This window comes from Lissotriton helveticus, chromosome 1_1 (genome assembly GCF_964261635.1).
Source record: "Lissotriton helveticus chromosome 1_1, aLisHel1.1, whole genome shotgun sequence".
Lineage (NCBI taxonomy): Eukaryota > Metazoa > Chordata > Amphibia > Caudata > Salamandridae > Lissotriton > Lissotriton helveticus.
This window is the reverse complement of record NC_136057.1, coordinates 526,375,086-526,394,123: the sequence shown is the minus strand read 5'-3', so window position 1 is coordinate 526,394,123 and position 19,038 is coordinate 526,375,086. Positions and strand designations below refer to the sequence as shown.

General features: G+C 42.4%; 1 protein-coding gene across 1 annotated transcript in view; it reads left to right on the top strand.

Annotated features, from left to right (window-relative positions):
- VWF (von Willebrand factor) overlaps positions 1-19,038 on the top strand; it is a 1,169,185-nt gene that overhangs the window by 517,220 nt on the left and 632,927 nt on the right. Inside the window, exons 24-25 of the mRNA XM_078673989.1 lie at positions 4,005-4,118; positions 8,457-8,613. Coding sequence (XP_078530115.1) covers positions 4,005-4,118; positions 8,457-8,613 — 271 coding nt within the window. The remainder of the gene's footprint in view (positions 1-4,004; positions 4,119-8,456; positions 8,614-19,038) is intronic.

Genomic DNA, 19,038 nt, shown 5'->3' with positions numbered 1-19,038 from the left:
TTGACTCATCATAACACTGCCTCTTCTTGCCTTCCTCATAGCAAATAGAGGTTCCTGCACAAGGATCCCTTGTCCTTCAGATTCATGTATGGGTGCAACTGTCTAACAAATGTCTGGATTATAGAAGGCAGTACTTACCACACGGCACAATGATCTATAGTAGGCATCACTTCTCATCAAGTCTTGGTTTGTGATGGCCAACTGAAGAAGTTCGGCAAATGACAAGAGAGCAATCTGAAATGAAGATACAGACAACTTTCATGATATCTGTCATGCAAATCCCTCAATCTATCCTTCTTTATCTGTTCTGGATCATCACATGAAGTGGCACCAACACTGGGGAGTGATCTCTGATCTGTATGACTTCCTGTTGAGTTAGATATTTTGTAATCCCACTGAAGCATTCTCATGTGCCCATTGCCAGAACCATCTTAGATGAATTGCCCCCTTTCCTTCACAGCATGACAAAAGATTAAGAGAGCCCTCATTGTAATTCAGCTACTTTAAAATTCACATGAATATCTCTGGTCTTCCTAATGAATACTTGCAGGTGACCGGGCTGAGATCCAGCATTTTTCACTGGAGATGTGACCAGTCTAGAAGTGATATCATCATCATCCTTTGAGATTGTCTCAATTTGACTCATTATTGTTCTCAGATTTGGTCCTCAATGAAAAATGCTTGGGGACATAGCTTTAAGAAATCAGCAAAGAAAGAACTGCTCCATTAAGTTTCAGATATTAAAGGTACAATGCTACACTGAAGATGCTGGTTTTCCACTACCATAGTGTTAATAAAGTGAGGGAGGGGTGACTGAGCGTTAATTGCGCTGGGATGTGACAGTATTTCAAATTAGCAATCTATCAACAGCTCAAAGGATAAGGTTATGGTCACCCACCATTAAACCAAATGGGTAATGTAAACACAAAACCACATACAGAAAATCAGAAAAGAATATCCTGAGCTAGGCAAATACATCAGTAAGAGCAAACAAGTTTCAAAGGATGAGCAATCTTCATATCTTCTTTAATTTCAGGTTTTATTCTTCAACAGATACACTAGCCGCCGCCAACACGTGTTTTGTCTTGGCCTATTTAGCCATAGACTTCTTCAGGGCTATAACTAGTATTCAAAGGTTAACTTGACGCAAAATTTTATTCCAAAATCCATGAGAGAGTAAATAGAGGTTATTTCCTCGAGGGCTCCTTATTCATTATAAATATTAGATTTTCAATCTTCTCTCAGTCGTAAGCCCCCAAAGACACCTTTAGAAGTAAGGTCGGGCAGTATAAACAGAATAGATTGTGGCGTGTAATTAAAGATGATTACGTAATGGCCACTATCTAGTTGCACTTGCAACCGTTTGCACATTGTCTCGTTAGCGCCAGGATGCTCCTTCCGGAGCGATAGCTGCGCTCTACAAATAAACAATACAAATACAAATACAAATACAAGATATGAAGATTGCTCATCCTTTGAAACTTGTTTGCTCTTACTGATGTATTCGCCTAGCTCAGGATATTCTTTTCTGATTTGGTGTTAATAAAGTGATTGTAGTGGAAAGCAAATTTTTGAACAAGTCTAGGAGAGTGGCTGAGCAAACATAGGGCAATTGCCACTCATGAACCCTTGATATAAAAGTAAAAAAATAAACCTCTTCTCATATTTAATCGGATTTGGTCGGATATGAGGACCTTTCTCATGGATTAGTATTCTTACATATAAAATACTGCTCGTTCATTCCATGGCTCTTGTATTCTTCTACACATGTCCTAGTCTGCAGGTTCCTTAGTACTATTATATTTTTATTTTTATTGTGTTATTATCTTGTCTGTAAGTTTGCATCATTCTCTGTTCAATCAATCAATTAATCAATCAATCGGCTTGTAGAGCGCAACTTCTCACCCCAAAGGGTCTCAAGGTGCTGGGGGGTAGTGGGAAGGAGGATGGGGTGGGGTCCTCATCACTCTGGGGAGTCATTGAGTTCCATCGAAGAGCCAGGTCTTGAGGTCCTTTAGGAATTTAGGGAGTGATGTGGCCTGTCGGAGGTGGATTGGAAAGGAGTTCCATGCCTTGGCTGCGAGGAGGGAGTAGGAGCGTCCTCCTGCTCTGGTTTTCTTGATTCACTGTACCATTGCGGGGGAGAGCTGGGCCGAGCAGAGTAAACGTTGGGGAGCATGGAAAATGAGGCGTCATTAAGTCTGGCAGGTCCAGTGTTGTGGACGGCTTTGTGTGCGTGGGTGAGAAGCTTGAAGGTGATTCTCTTCTCGACCGGGAGCCAGTGTATGGTCTGTAGGTGTTGGCTGATGTGGCAGTGGCATGGTAGGTTGAGGACTAGTTTGGCTGCAGCATTCTGCATGTCCTGGAGTTTGCGATTGAGGTTCTTGTTGATCCTGGCATAGAGAGCATTGCCGTAGTCCAGTCTGCTACTGATGAGGGCGTGTGTGATGGTTTTTCTGTGTTTGTGGGGGATCAAGTTGAGGGTTTTTCAGAGTAGGCGGAGGGTGTGGTAGCAGGAGGAGGTGATGGCAATTACCTGGAGGTCCATTTTGAGTTTGGAGTTCAGGATGACTCCGAGGTTGAGTGCGTGGTCCATGGGGGCGGAGGGAGTCCCAAGGGCAAGTGGCCACCAGGTGTCGTTCCAGGCATCGGGGTGTTGGCCCATGATGAGCAATGTTCACCTCTATACCACCCTGATTTTATATCCTTGTTCTGTATCTGCTTTTTCTACTGATTTTGATGTTGATTCTTTACTCGCTCCTCTAATCTATTTCCCCCAGCCAGCCTGATTCCTCATAACTCCGTCTGCATCTTGGTAATATTCCTCCTATAACTTCCCTCTTTTATTTTCCTTCTAGATGTTTGTGACCTTCATATCAGCTGCCAATTTCGATGTAGATATGTTTGGATATGTATATGTTTTGAATCACCACATGAATGAAGCTCTAGTTTTCCTGATTCTATTTTAACAGCATCTAAATCTTGCTTCTGTTTATTGTTGCTTCAATTTACAACATCATCCCCATTATTTATTTATTGGCATTTTAGTTTTGTTATGTGTATTCACTTGTATCTTTTGACAGATTAAATATGAATAAATAAATATTTTTAAAAACTCAATTAATACATTTACACTTTTGGTCATAAGAAATTCTTCTTTCTGGTTCATATCAGACAATCCAGTTTGCTTCAGCAATCATCTACATCATCAATGCATACTGATAAATGTTTCTAAAGATTGTGTGTTTGAGAGAATTAGATTTTTCTTTTATTATTTGTTTAGATCTATGTGGTTTTCTATAGCAAGGACAGGACACAGAAAGTTACAGAATGACATACAGTAGACAATAAGAAAAAAAGTATGGAGATTATTTGCATTTACTGTAGTGGGATACAAAAATAGGACAAATTAAGGCACTGAGTGCAATGGTAAACATAAAACAGGGTAGTGAAGGTAGTCATTATAGAGCACCGGTAGATGTTTGAGTGGCAGGAGATTTATAACATTTGATAATAACTAAGGCATCCAAAAAGTGCTGTATGCCACTTAAAGGCACTGGTCTGACAGGAGAGAACACAAGAAGGGCACAGATAAAGCATACGCAATATACTGGTACATAGGGGTGACAGGCTGTAAACTTTCCACAATCGAAATATTGAACTAGAAAATGTCTTGAAAAAACTATTTTTCTGCTTTTATCACACTGTGTAAAGTAAGGTAAAATATTAAGATTACAATTTAATTCCACTTAAAGTTTGGCACAAAAAATATTTATGTCAAAAGCCTTACATTTCTTTACTTGATAAACACTGTTAGTGCCATATCACACATACATTTGTCTACTTAGATGCACTTCATGCTTTAGTCCAGTATAGTAGTTTACTAGATGACCCCTATGTAACATTGCATTTTCCTAATACTATTCATCTGTTGATGAACATTAATTTCCATATCATTTTTATTTTTAATAAACTTATTTTACTTCTTCGTGTATATAACCTAGGTTGCATTTGGATCCACACCGTCAGCATGCCATGACAACATCTTAAAGCAAGTGATGGTAGAAAATTCATGCAACATTTTGACTGGAGACATGTTTAAAGAGTGTGCCAGGCTGGTAAGTTATTATGTATATATTTTGTTGCTTAATAGAACTTACGTCCAAATAAAAAACATATGTCATGAGTTTAGTGTCATAACATATCATGAATGGTAGACAAGCAATGGGTTACAAGGAACATAAATGTTTATTTGGTCATTGAGAAAAATGCATTCTCCAGCATTCACCACAATGCATGTGCCATCATCCTGTCATCTTAGTCCCAGTCCCATCCCCGGAGTCACACAGCAATGGTGAAGAAATGGACAATATACTTTCTAAAAGCTCATTACAAGCTTCTGACAGCTATTACAAGCTAGTACTTAAACAAGACTAACAACCTTGTAGGTAGACTGACTGAAACACAGTTACACCTGCTACTGCATCCTAAGTAATGTACAGATAGCGAGCAATGTAGTTGCTCTAGCATGATGCAGCTCAAAATAATGGGTACATCTAGCAGTTGCTCTCCTTATGTAAAACCCATTGTGTACAGTACAAGTGTAATTTTAAGTCCTATGTATGGCACCAAAATGTAAACGTATTCCCTGCTTCTTCCCATCTCACCTTCTACCGTGTGTATTCTATTTAAAGCCGTCTTAGGCAGCATGCAGTTTGATTTCTACAATATGCGCCCAGCATGGTTCCCCATACCATTCCACACAAGCCCTAGTCATACTGTACATTTCGTAATGTCCGTAGAAATTTTCTATACTTTTGTAATGATGTAAAAGCTCAACACTTGACGATGAACAACTTCACTAAATGAAATCTAAATAATGTATTAACATATTAACAAATAGTCATCAATCCACAGTATTTATTGTATAAATATGTAATTCTTTATCAGATGATAATTCAATTACATTAGTCAGAGACCTCCAGAGGGATCATGAAAAGGGTGGGCTAGAAAACATCAGTTTAGCTAATGAATAGGTACATTCATTGAACCCATCCTCTCTCACAACTTCGGTACGCTAATTTCAAGATTGTTGAATCTTGGCATTGAGATTACTACCAACAACTCTTTTTTCTTCTCAATAGTCCTCTTAACATCATCTTCAATCCAACATTTTACTGTAAACGTTTTGTTGATATGTGAAAATTAGACTTATTTATTGACATTTTAATCTCCTCATGTCCATAGATTGGTATTATTGCCACCAATAGATCAAAATGAATAACATTCATTAGGCTTTGTAATGTTTCCTTCACCACATGTTGCCTCGATTAAAATAACTTTTTTTAGTTCTAAAATGAGTAAATTAGAGTGCCTTAACTTCTGGTAATAACTTACATATTTATCTGAATTAATTGTATTTTGTGAGAATGGTATTATCAAAATTATGTTTGAATTGACGTGGTACACTTCGCTACATTACTGCCGTGCCACATCAGCTGTAGTTATGCCTGCTACAGCGCTTCTTGAATTGCTTGTTTAATCATTCCATAAATGTACCTCTTTAACAAATTATGAAATGCATCTGAATTCATTTGATGATTGCCCTAGATTTTTTCTTAAATTACACCTAGTTCAGCTCACTGATTACCTTCTTTATGAGGCAAATATTTGCCCCATAAGTGGAGTCATTAAATATCCCATACACCCACTTAAGTACTCCAAGATAAACTCATTGTTAGCCAGTTGAACTGAATATTTTCCTACAGAATTGTAGTTCTTTAATGTAGGTCTTTAATTATTGCCCAAATTGTTGCATTATTTCACCTACATTAAATACTTAAGTGCGCCTATATAGCATCAGTGAGCACCCCATGATCAGTATTTTACTATAGACTTATAGCCTGCTGCCTCGGACTATACTGGTTGTTAAAGGCCCTGAACCTGAGAAGCTCTAACCTATAACGAGGTAGAGGGCCTTTAGCTATCGGTATATCCCGAGGCAGAAGGTCTGTAAGGTTATTAGAATATTCCACTCAATAAGGGGTGTTAAACATTTAAAAGGGAGAAAAACAAACATTGGAATGCTGGACTAGAAACTTATACCAGCCTTTAGTAGTCCTGAGCAACTCCATTGTCTTCAGTGGAGCTCACAACATTCCAGTGTTCTTATATAGCCTTATTTTGTAGGTATCAAGGACCCCCTGATAGGGATAGGACTCCTGGGTCAGGGAAAACAATTTTTATGTAAGGGTATATACCCAGGCAGACTTACAGTACAAGAAAAAGGCTATTTAGAAAAGCATATTATATAAATTGTATAAATATTAATAATAAAAATAGTGCAATGGACTGAAATGATATCAACAAAGATGATTTTAATTCCAATAAAAACATATAGATTTGTATACACAATATAAGCGATAAAAACTATTGATTCCTTGTGTGACCTCTCTTTTAACACATCTTATGAAATCATAGCAATTTAATTTAAAAAGTTTTGTTCCTTATTTTTAAGTCTCTGGTTATGAAGAATAGGGCTGTGTGTGTCAACGCGTTTCGACAAGGTCTTTTGTCTTCATCAGGACAGATGAATATTCAGCCACTTTTTCTAAAACAAAGTTTGAAACAGTTGTTCGGAGTTGATGGAGGGAGTAAGGCACCTTTCCTTTTTATATCTGAAATAGGTATGTGATATCTGTTTTAACAATGTTCACTGCTTCCACCTTACTTCTACCTGCATCTATTTCTCATCGGCCATTTAAAAAAAAAAGATTTTAGAGAAAAGGGAAACGTCAAGCACTCTCCGACATTTTCGTCCACACAATGCGTTGTAATTATTAGAGCTGGTCGTCTGTATCCAGTGATGATTTCCAAAGAAAACGGGCAGGAGAACAGCAATGTCGGGTGATGAATCGTATCAAGATCAGGTGTCGGGTGTAAACGGGCTTTATCTGGAAATTGCCTCCGTTATAGGCATACAATCTCTGGTCAGTTCTAGATATCGCTTGCTGAAGGGATCAGGATTACTGCCGACTCTTCACGCTTTTCTTCTTTTTTTCTCCCTCCCTTCTCTCCACCTTTGTAGTTAAGATGGCGCTTGTTCAAATCGAATGTTCGTTTAAGGCACAACCACCGCGTTGTAGCATTCAAGGAGCTCGAAGCGTCTCTGCTTCCCTCGGTGGGTTGTGTAGAAAAGGAGAATATATAGCCTTATAACACACTGCTGGGGGCTTTATTGGTTGTTAAATGCCCCGAACAAGAGTTCTAGGCCCAAGACACAGTTGTGGGCCTATAACAAGAGAGAGGGCCTTTAACAACTGGTGTAGCCCGAGGCAGAAGGCTATACGGCTATTAGAACATTCCACCCACTGAGGGTAGAATGCTCTAAATTAAAAAGTGAGAAACACAAAAACAAGCATTGGAATGCTGGATAAGAAAAGTATACCAGCCTTTACTGGTCCCCAGCCACTCCATTGTCTTCAATGGAGCACCCAAAAATCTAATGCTCTACCACTCCTTAGATGATCTCACATCAGCACATTGACAGACCCTAATGAAGCTAAATACGCACCACGTACTTACTCATTACATTAACAGATGGCGTGAGGTTCATAGTTGAAGTTCTTATTTCAACAGCACGAACATGGTATGCTGTACGGCGGTTTACTTTAGCAAATGGAACTCATAAATATAAGCTATGAACTGATAATATGTGTAATAGTAGAAATAACCATGCTTGCTTTATTGCCAGTTTTATTATGCTTTATGCTTTACATTTTTAGTCAACAAATGCAAGACATTCATGTCCAATACAGTGTGTTATATTTAAAGCAATTGAAAGTATTTTTTTATTTGAAAGAGGTATAGTTACAGAGGATATTCATAACACTTCTATAAATCATAAAACATATAACAAACCTGTATAATAGGGAGGGTGGGAGAGAGGTAAAGGAAAACACAAATACACTATGTTCCATTAGTATTGTTTTATAAATAAACTGTTTCATAAAGTCCATACAATCATCCAACGCAGCACAACGCAGCACAATATTTCTGTAAATTGTGACTTTTGGAATACAAGGTCTCTTCTGAGGTTTGATAACCACAAAAAGTCATCCAAAGTTTTCTTGCTCTTCCATTTAGTCAAGATTATGTGTTCCCACTATCACAACAATGATCTTAGATGGATGGTTAAGTCCCTACAATCAATAACTCAAAGTTTATCAGTTTTGCAAATGTTGCTTGAATCCACATTGGATAAAATTAGGTAATTAAATGATACAAAGACAGTACACCTGAAATATTTAGTGGACTGATCTCTGTAATAAATCGAAATGTGTTTAAGTATAGAGCTATTGAATCAACCCCTGGATACACAGAACTGCATTTCAAAAGTACAAACTTCAAAATCCAGGTGGGAGTGAATTTGATATATGGTATTACTTTACACTTAGGTGAATCCAGAGCCATACTGGGAGATTTGCACATACGATACCTGCTCTTGTGAATCCATTGGAGACTGTGCTTGTTTCTGTGACTCAATAGCAGCATATGCACATATTTGCGCTCAGAATGGTGTGGTTGTCCACTGGAGGTCATCAAGTCTGTGCCGTGAGTATTAAAAGAATGTGTGGAAATTCGACTGTTTTCAACTTCACCACATCATACTCATCTCAACATATATGGTTTAGTACATAGATTGTGGTTGTATATATTTATGAATGAATAGGAAGGTATTATCTTATATCTAAAAGGCAATACAGTTTCCTTTGAGTTTGAAAACACTTATTCTGAACCTGAACCAATACATGCTTCCACGTAACACGTAGGTCGCAGCACGCCCCATACCACAGCAGAATGGTATGGACCTGATGTTGAGGCACGCCACCAAAGAGTAAAGGTTATATAAGAACACCTATTGTTTTCTTTAATCTTGTGGGGGGTTAGTTCAGACTAACAGTTGCACTCTTTTTAGTTTTTGTACATTTGGTAGGAGGACGAGCTCCTCTGATTTGTTCTTATCTTTCTCCCCTTTTTTGTTTGAAACGCTAATGTTGGGAGCCATATACGTGGTCACAGAGAGAGGCCTTCTTTGGAAGCTCACACAGATTTTTTATAATCAATGGTCTCTCAAGTGGCAATGTGTCACAGGCAACAAAATATTCATTGCCTCACATAACCTCTGCTGTTCCTTGCCGTGATAAATTGTGAAAATGAAGAAAACGTTCTGATAAAGCGTGTGCTTAGATCACTGCAGTGGTCAATCTTGGTTGTTTTTAAGAATGAAGGGGGTGTCTGATATCTAAAACAATAGAGTGGTTATTTGATGAAGTTGTGCAGTTCACAGCCTAGTACATTAGGTTGCCCTATATCTCCCTCACACTTCTTTATTTATTTTGGATTTACTGCACCTGAGGACCATGTCAGCAAATGACAAAGACATGTTCTTGCATATGAAATGTATAACTGGTATGACGTTCTAGCTCTCATTGTGTTTCAGGCACAACTATTTGACCCAAAGGTTTAGTGATTTGTTAAGATTTGCTGGTCCTATTTCTCTGAGATGTCTAATACTGAACTTCAGCATTCTTCCTTCCTTAACAACCTGAAAGACTGGAGCATTACAGACTCCTAGCTAGCTTTTCCTTGCTTCCATACATTTGGATAATACTAGGCAAGACACAGATGTGCCTCAAATAATGAGAAAAAAGGGGTCAGTTCATTTCTAGAAGCAATTTTCAAATTCAAGGCATACTGCAAGGATCTTAAGCTGGCAGATGGCCTATATGTGGTATTACATGAAAAGAGAATTGGACCCTCACTTTAAAAGCTAATATGTCAATGCTGAGGACCTGCCGGCACGTTTGTGTTATCTTAGAGCTACTCTTGGTGCTTCTGCTGCAGAGTCAAATAGTGGGGTCTGGTATATTAGTTTGACCTCTTGCTCTTATCTATTTGCCAGTAATGTATTCAATCCCTCATGAGCAGTGTTGTCTCAATAAGCTTTTTGTCTCCAAATATATGTGGCCACTTTCTCTTCTGAAGGGAGCTGAGATGGACTTTACACAGGTAGAGAGAGTGGATTCATGTTAGCTAATCTTGAGGGGCATTTTGTCATGACTCCTGAGGGTGCTTTGCATTCTGACATTGCAGATTGATGTATGAATACTGCGATTCATTGTACTTTTTCTGGCCTCTCACTCGCCTTGCAATGGACAATATATGCAACCAACACATCCTATTTCCTTAGTAAAGTTTCCATTGACTCTATGCTCTAATCCAGGGTGGCAGTAATTGTGTTTTGCTCTTAGCTAAGATGGAGATCCAGCCTTCCTTACTGATTGACATTGCTTTTGATTTGTTTTGCTCCTTTGCTTTGGCTACTGGTACTTTGGTGGAGTCTAGATCCAAGTTGTGGGCTTGTTACTGGAAGGTGGATGGTCTCAAGAAGTCTAATATGTGCTTCCATTCCTTGCCAAAGAGAAGCTCACTCTGCTGGTAGTATCATTGACAGCAGACTCGACTACGGGAACGTCCTCTACTCGGGAACAACAACCAAGCTCCAGAGACTACTACAACCAATCCAGAATACCTCGGCACGACTGATCCTCGACGTCCCCCGACGCAGCCACATCACACCCCACCTGAGAAACCTGCACTGGCTCCCCGTCAACAAGAGGATCACCTTCAAGCTCCTCATCCACACGCACAAATCACTAACCAATACCGGACCTACATACCTCAACAACCGACTCAGCTTCCACACCCCCACCCGAAACCTCCGCTCAGCCAACCTCGCCCTCGCCACAGTCCCCCGTATCCGGAAGACCACTGCCGGTGGCAGATCATTCTCCTACCTCGCCGCCAAGACCTGGAACGCCCTCCCCACCAGCCTACGACGGACTCAGGACCTGCTGGCCTTCAGAAGACTCCTCAAGACCTGGCTCTTCGACCAGTAGCAGCCCCCTCTCCCCTCCCCGTGCCTTGAGACCCTCACGGGTATGTAGTATGCTTTAGAAATACAATGATGGATTGATTGATTGATTGACAATAGCTCCTTCATTCTATTATCAAGATGTGTCTTCCACTCATAATCACTGGTCTGGCAATGACAATGTACCTCTGTAAATTTGGTGGCTCTTTACAAGTAATATGCCAACCTTGATGTAGGGTGTCTTGACCCTTTTTACGTTCCACTATAACTATGTTGATAGCTTCTCAGTGATGTACAACATATCATTCAATGCTGTTTCTAGAACATGAAGTAGCAATATAGATTATCTATAGAACACTTACTTGCTGGCTGCGCGCTGCGTGACCCGCTATTGCTTTTTCCCTGATTGTCTTGATTTTAACTTTTTTTAAAAACATAATTGCATTTACAATTTTCGCGCTGCGCGAGTACAGGACGCTGGCGCCTTAGCTCTTGTAGTGTCATTGGGGAATTAGGTAGAGCTTACCTGCACTGTAATAGTTTGGCACCCGCACTTTGCGGGACAGAGGGACACCTGGGCTCACTGGGAACGCTTCACGTCGTTTTTGGCCGCCATATTGGGTGTGGGCATCTAGGAGGTGATAATTTCTAGGCGCCATCTTGGGTGAGGGGCCAGCGGCTTGCCCTCACAGGACTCTCGCGATCTACGGTATTTAAGATGGACGACTCCCAAGCGCGCAGCGTTGGCGCGCAGCGGGCGCGTCGTAGGCGCGCCGGAGCTGCGCCAGAGGTAAGCCCGTTTGCACCCCGTTCACGCAACGGGCGAGCCTAGGGCCGGTTCTGCTGCCTCTCCTGCCTCCCATCGCTTAGTTTATTCCAGTTTAGAACTTATGCAGCTTAGGCCGGACTTATCGCTCTGTGAACAGCAGGACATTGCTATCCGTAAGTCGGAGGTGCTTGCCTGTGGCCTACTTAATGTGCGGTCCCTTTGTAAGCATCATACCGAGATCGCTCTTCTTATCAAGTCTTTTGGGCTGGATGTGCTCTTCCTTACGGAGACTTGGACGCGGGCAGATAGCGATGTAGAACTGGGACTGGCGTGTCCAGTGGGCTACAAAATTAGGCATATTCCCCGCCTGAAGAACAGAGGTGGAGGAATAGGATTTATTTTTAGAGAGACTTTAGCCCTTACTCAGTTGGAGATTAAGGAGGTGCAGGGTTTCGGACTGATGGGTTTTTCTTTTAATGGACAGAAAGGAGTATTACAATCTGGGGTTCTTTGTTATAGGCCACCGGGTAATACAGTTTCGACTCTGTCTGAACTGATTGATCTCATCTATGATCTCTCTAATTCCCATACCAGGCTGTTAAAAGGTAGGGCCGAATTCGACCAAGAACCCTTCAGTATTTGCCCGGCGTTAGCCGCCTCTCATACCATTCGAGATTACCAAACAAAGAGGCAGGCGCTGGAGACAGAAGGCAGGAAACAGGAGTTTAGTCAGACGGAGCAGAACACGTCAAATCAGACAACAGGGTATCTTCTCGAGGTGCTCTAACCGCATCTCTGAGGCCTGGCCTCTTATACACAAGTTTATGGCTTTATTACATTTATGACATCAGTAATGTTTCTTTGAAGGACAGAAAAGACATCCTCGGAATCCCCGGGCCAGACCCGTTCCCACACATATCTACAGTAGAGTTCCCACCCCGATCTCAGCATGTGGTGGTTATCGCGCAGCGGGACATTCCGCTGGGAACGGGGATGTGTGTGATCGGTCGGATCTTCGGGGTGCGAAAGCATTGATTAATCCCCGCTCCTTTGATGCGAGGCGAGGTCCTACTGTAGGGGGCAATAAACTGCATCTGTTGGGCTAGGTGATGGCCTGGGATCAGGCCGGACAATCGGGCAGGGAGGAAGAGGTTATCAAAAGGGCCTGTTCTTTGAATGAGATGAAAGAGTGAGGGGGTTCAGCACGGGATATGGCTCGGAGACAGGGTTGCGTTAGAGGTGCGCTTATGGCCCAAGCAGGAGAGACCGGGGGCTGTCGGGGCACGGGGGAATGCTTGCAAGGCCGAGGAGTGAGGGGGAGAGACACGCAGGCTGTTGGCAGTGGGCAAAGAGGCCACGACACACAAAATGGCTGCCACTTACGCGCATGATGGGGCCTAAAAGGGACAAGATGGCGTGGCCACTGTTTCACGATTCTCACTTTACTTTCAACAGTGGCTGTGGTGAACATGAATGAACGCCGCTTATATATACCTAATTTTGGTCATTTTCCACAAGGCTATTAATTTTGGGAGACTTTAATCTGTGGCCGAATGGGCCTCTAGATACTGCCTATAGCGACTTATGCCAGGCCTGCATCAATATTCAGCTGCAGCAGTTGGTACTCTCCACGACCCATCTGAGGGGCCATATTTTGGATCTAGTCTTTGCGGATACTACGCAGGTGATGGTGAATGATATAATCCCCCAGTGTTGGACGGACCATGCACTTGTCTCCTTCTCTCTCTACCTACCGGTGGATTCTTTGAACGATGCAGGATCGAGGCCTATCAAAGTGGGTAGACCATGGTCCAGACTCTTAAAAACCCCGGTTCTGCCAATGCTACTTCCCGGCGGGTATGTATTGGGCGTAATGCGTAAGAAAGCTATACCAGTTTGTGTCAGCAAATCTCAAACTCTCTGGACAAGGTGGTTCCATTTTGCAGGTCAAGGGACAGACAGAAACGAGCTAAGCCCTGGTACTCCAACGATCTTCTGCAGCTGAAGCAGCGATGCAAGCGGGCAGAAAGGGCTTGGAGGAAGCATTACTTAGACCCGGTGAAAGCCATTTTTAACTTTAAGCATGCTTTGATGGAATATAAAGCACAGATTAAGTGTGCAAAGGCTACCTATCTTGAGGAAACGCTGAATCAGGCGACAAATAAGTCGCAGACTCTGTTCAGGATTGTTAGCGACCTCTCTCGTACAGCATGCGCCATGAATAATATCCCAGCCTCTCAGGCTCTATGTGACTCTCTGGCAGCTGCATTTGAAGACAAGATCGCTACCATCTTGAGTGGACTTTCTATGCCGGACTCTCAACTTTTGGTGCCTCCGTCTGACCGGCCTCAGCTGAGCTGCTTTTCCCTCCCTCATTTTGATGATTTCTGCAAACTGGCACAGATCGTGTCTTCGGGTTCACCAATGGACCCACTTCCTCACAAGTTCTGGAAACTTTTCCAGGAGGAACTTTTTCGTCCACTGTATTCCATCTGTCTTCAGTCCTTTAACACCGCTATGGTTCCCGAGTGTTGGAAGCTGGCGGTGTTGTCCCCCCTCCTGAAGAAGCCCACACTAGATCCCACCTGCTCGGCGAACTATAGGCCTATCTCGCTGCTCCCTTTTCCGGTTAAGATCATGGAGAAGCTGGTTACCCAGTCTCTGTCCAGATTCCTGGAAGATAACATCTGTTTGGACGTGGCCCAGTTCGGTTTCGGCCAGCGCATGGTAGGGGATCGACACTGGTGGTCGTGTTGGACAAACTTCGCTCGCGGGTCGACACTGGTTGGGCAGCCTTTTTAGTGCTGCTCGACATGTCGGCCGCGTTCGACACGGTCAGCCACTCGACTCTTATCAGGAGACTGGAGGAGGCTGGGGTAACAGGGTTGGCACGGGACTGGTTAGTCTCGTACCTTCACAATAGACAGCAGGTGGTGGCATTGCCTCCTTTTAGATCAGGTGTTCGTAAAGTAGGGCAGGGTGTGCCCCAGGGCTCGGCCATCAGCCCAATACTATTCAATCTGTACCTCCGCCCCCTAATCCAATTGATAAGTTCTTTCGGTATCTCGGTATTTAATTATGCCGACGATACTCAATTAGTCTTTTCTTTGGAAGGTAAAGAGGCCGTTTCTTTAGAGACCTTTCACCGATGTATGACAGCAACAGCGGACTGGCTGTGCTTCAACTCTCTCCAGTTTAATGGGTCTAAAACGGAGGTGTTGTATTGTTCTAACGACCGCGTCCCACGCTCCCTGCCAGAGGGCTTCTGGCCCACCTCCTTCTCGGGGGCAGTGACAGCAGCGGAGTCTGCTCGCAACTTGGGGGTCATGTTTGGCCCCAATTTACAACTGGATGCCTTTGCCAATAAGACCGTAGCTACATGTATGATGCTGCTCCGTATGCTACGCAAAGTCCTTCCTATGCTCCCAGTACAGGCTAGAGGTTGTGCGGGGGATTATTCTAAGCAGGTTGGATTACTGCAACGCACTGCTTCTGGGAGCGCCTAAAACTCTGGTGGGTAAGTTGCAACGCATACAAAATATGGCAGCCAAGCTGGCACTCTCTCATCCGTGCACTGCCTCCTCTACCTCAGCGTTGCTTGATCTTCATTGGCTGCCTGTCCAGCAACGGATTTTTTTTTAAAGCATCGTGTTTGGTTTTTAAAGCCTTGCATGGACAGGCACCTGCCCTGCTGCAGAAACTGTTCTCTTGGTATTCTACCCCCCGAATCCTGCGTTCTTCCTCTGCATGCCTGGTAACGGTTCCCAGGTTTCAGAGGTCAAGGATGGGAGGTCGCTCCTTCAGTTTTTCCGCTGCTAAACTCTGGAATTCTCTCCCGCTACCATTGAGGAGCCAGGGCGAATTTCCATCCTTTAAGAGAAGTCTGAAGACCTATTTATTTCCAAGAGTAGTGTGATCCCTGTGAGTGTGTGTCAGCTATGTTCAGTCAAAGCGCCAGGATACCCTTTGGTTGACTGTGTTGCGCTATATAAGAATGCAATACATACATACATACATACTGTAAAAACAGCTACCATTATGGGTATATGTGTTTGAAAGCACAGTGTGCTCCTTTTGTATTTGGAAAAATGCATTAATATATGAGTATTGCCTGATCCTTTGTTTCACTAGCAAGATGTGCACCCTTCTTCAGGCCCTCAACAATTAAACAGACATTTAATTTATTTTCATTTCTGAATTGGATTGATAATAAACATGAGCGTGGCATTATAAGAGATGTGTTTGGTATTTATCGCTCCCAATAAAACCTGATACATAGGGTTCGGAAATGATTGAGCATTATAAATAGCATATTTTCACAATTTTACCCCCTAATGAGGTACAACATGTGGATTTTGGAGCTTATTGCACCAAATCTGTATTTCCTAATAATTACTGGGCCTTTTTCCAGTGGCGCAGACTTTATCACCCCCAATAATTACATTGTGATTGAGACAGATTTACACAAGGTCAGAATTATTCAGTCTGATTGTAATCAGGTCCAAGATGCTTGAATGTGTGCAGGTCTGATATGCTTTGGAATCATAAGGTGTGGGTGGATAGATGAAAACTTAAATAACTGTGACATAATTCACCGCATGACTGTTTTCTTCCTGTCGCTCCCACAGTTTTGGAGTTTGTGCCTGATTATTGGTTTGGCGGATGGAACAGGACATGGCCTCTTTCTCCTTACCAGTAATATCTGTACTAGGAAAGGAACGATATTGATGTTGGGTTTCATTCAATGTACAAAGGTTTTGGTCGATGGCCACCACTGGAGTTTTTAAATGTTTTGTTTCTTTGAAACAAACTCTCAAAACAGGAGATTCAGAACAACAACAAAAACTATTCTCCTAGGGTGTGACATCATTCTTTTTTTCTGTCCCTTGGAGGTGACAGACAGGAAAAAAGACATTGCACTGCCCACCCTAAACTGGGTCCTTCCTCTGATTGCCCTTACTTCATCAGGTCATCGTAATAGGTTTTACGTTGATAGAGCCAACGGGGGCACCATTGATAGGGGCAATGGGAGCGCCATTGATGGAAAACTTAAGGTCTACATGAAGCAGGCCAACATAGGGTTTGTTAAACAGGGTACTCCTTCTTATTTACCCTGTCTGACAAAATCTAAATTGGGTTTCATGAAAGTCATAACTATTTATATCTCACATGTATTTTTTTTTAATGAATGACACTAGGTCACAAACAAAGTTAAGAGCTTGAAGAATTTTCTTTCAAGCATCTTGATTCTCATACAACACAGTGGAATGTGTATACCTGTAAGAAACTGAGTTACTGGTTGAGGGAGGTGAAAACCCTAAAAGCAGGCATGACAATCCGTGTCGGGGTGAGGCACAAGCAAACTCCAAATTAACTTGTGCTCACCCCTCTGGTAGCTGGGCACAGAGGAGTCAGGGTTAACTTAGATGCAATGTGTAAAAATTTTAAGCAGCATTTCAAACAATTATAAAGTAAAAACACAACACAATGAAAATCCCACATCAATTTAGAATAATAAAGTAGCATTTAATAAATACAACAAGTCCAAAACAACAATATTCCAATTGGTAGAACTGGAGATATGCAATTTTAAAATTTTGGTGAAAACAGTGCCAACAAAACATAGCTGATTGCACCAGACTTTGACAAAGACACAAGTTCAGGCCAACTGCATTGGAGCGTAGGCCACTTACAGGGACTCTGGTAGGCACGCTGAACCAAAATACCTTAAATCGTGGTTGTAGAGTGTGGCAAGGTCCCATGTCGAGGATGGGTTGTGAAGCTGAGGCAATGCATTGGTTCTGAAGAGCTGTGAGGCTGAGATAAGAAATCCTGTTGCATCATCAAGGCTACCATCAACAATAGATTTGTGATTTGAGAGCCTGTGTGGTGAAGCTTTGCACAGCGGCGGTTCCGATGTGGGTTGTGAGATCGATGTATCAATGCAGCATTCCATCAGAGTGGCAGTCCCTTCAGCAGCACATCAGTCCTTCTTAGAAGAGTATCCACAAGTCCAGAAGTGTACTGATGAGTTTGTGTCTGAGGCTCAATATTTATACCTTGGCCTTCCTTTCAAGTGGGAGAAGCTTCTACTGCCAGATGTACATTTTGTGAGTCGCAAATTGCGTCGCTTTGTGACTTTCAAAATGCAATTAACAACAGTGTCTCTTAAACTGTTAGTGAGTCCTCATGGGGTCGGAAATGAGGCAGGTGCTATTTGCGACCCCATTAGGAATGGCTGGCACTCCCAGGGATGGTGGCCTGTAGGGGTCAGTAGACCACCTGTCTGTGACTGTTATATTAATAAAGAAGTTTTTTTTTAAATGCAGCCCGTTTTCCTTAAAGGAAAATGGGATGCATTTAAAAAAGAAAAAGGAAACTTTTCAGTTTAATATTTTAAGGGCAGGCACTGTTCTCTGGGCCCACTGCCTACTCTTAGAAAATATTTTTTCACCCGTTCACAAAGGTGATGAAGTCCCCTGGAGACCTGTCCAGTTTTTGAGTGGCTTACCACCTACTTCAAGTAGGTGGTAAACTGTGAGTGTTTTGCGACTGTTAATGCTGTGGCAAAACAATGGTTCATACCATTTTGACTCGCTTTTAGGAAGGAACGTCCTTGACATGCCTATTCCTAATATCGGGTCACAAACCCTATTTTGCAAGTCGGTAATTGGTTACCGACTCGCAAAATAGGGTTTGTACATGGGCCACACCAATTTTCTGGTCGCAAACGGGTCTCTTTCCCGTTTGCAATTGCAGAAAACGGTCGTACATCTGGCTCATAGAGATTTCCCTTTGAAATCCACAAGCATCTTGCCTTCCCTGTCCTGGTCCAGACTTAATTGCAGGGGTATGTAGCCCTTTGTGTGGAAAAGGGATACAGCCTGTTCAAGTGTAAGTAGGCTGTTCTTAGCTCTGCTGTGGTATCTCACAAGCTGATGTTTGCGCTTGAGAGAAACCATGATTATTGAATGGTACTGGGTGACAGAGCGTTGGGAGGTGAAACAGACAGTTGATGGAGAGGTGCTGTTCCTGATGGATGGGACCTATTGAACTTGGAATAAACCACATTTGATACCCTCTTATGGAGTCTCCCAATTCTTTGGCTTGTCCATCTTACATCCGCCCTCTCACCCTGCCAATGTTGGCCCTTCCAGGCACACCTAAGCTCTCTATTGTGTGCGGGTGTCTAGGAGGAATACACAAAACCCAACCATCAGTTACACCAAGTCATGTGACCCAGAGACATGTTGCAGACACTAAATGGCTTTATAACTTTATAAAAGTGGCATTTTCAAAATTGTAATTTAAAATCCGACTTCACTTTGAGAGT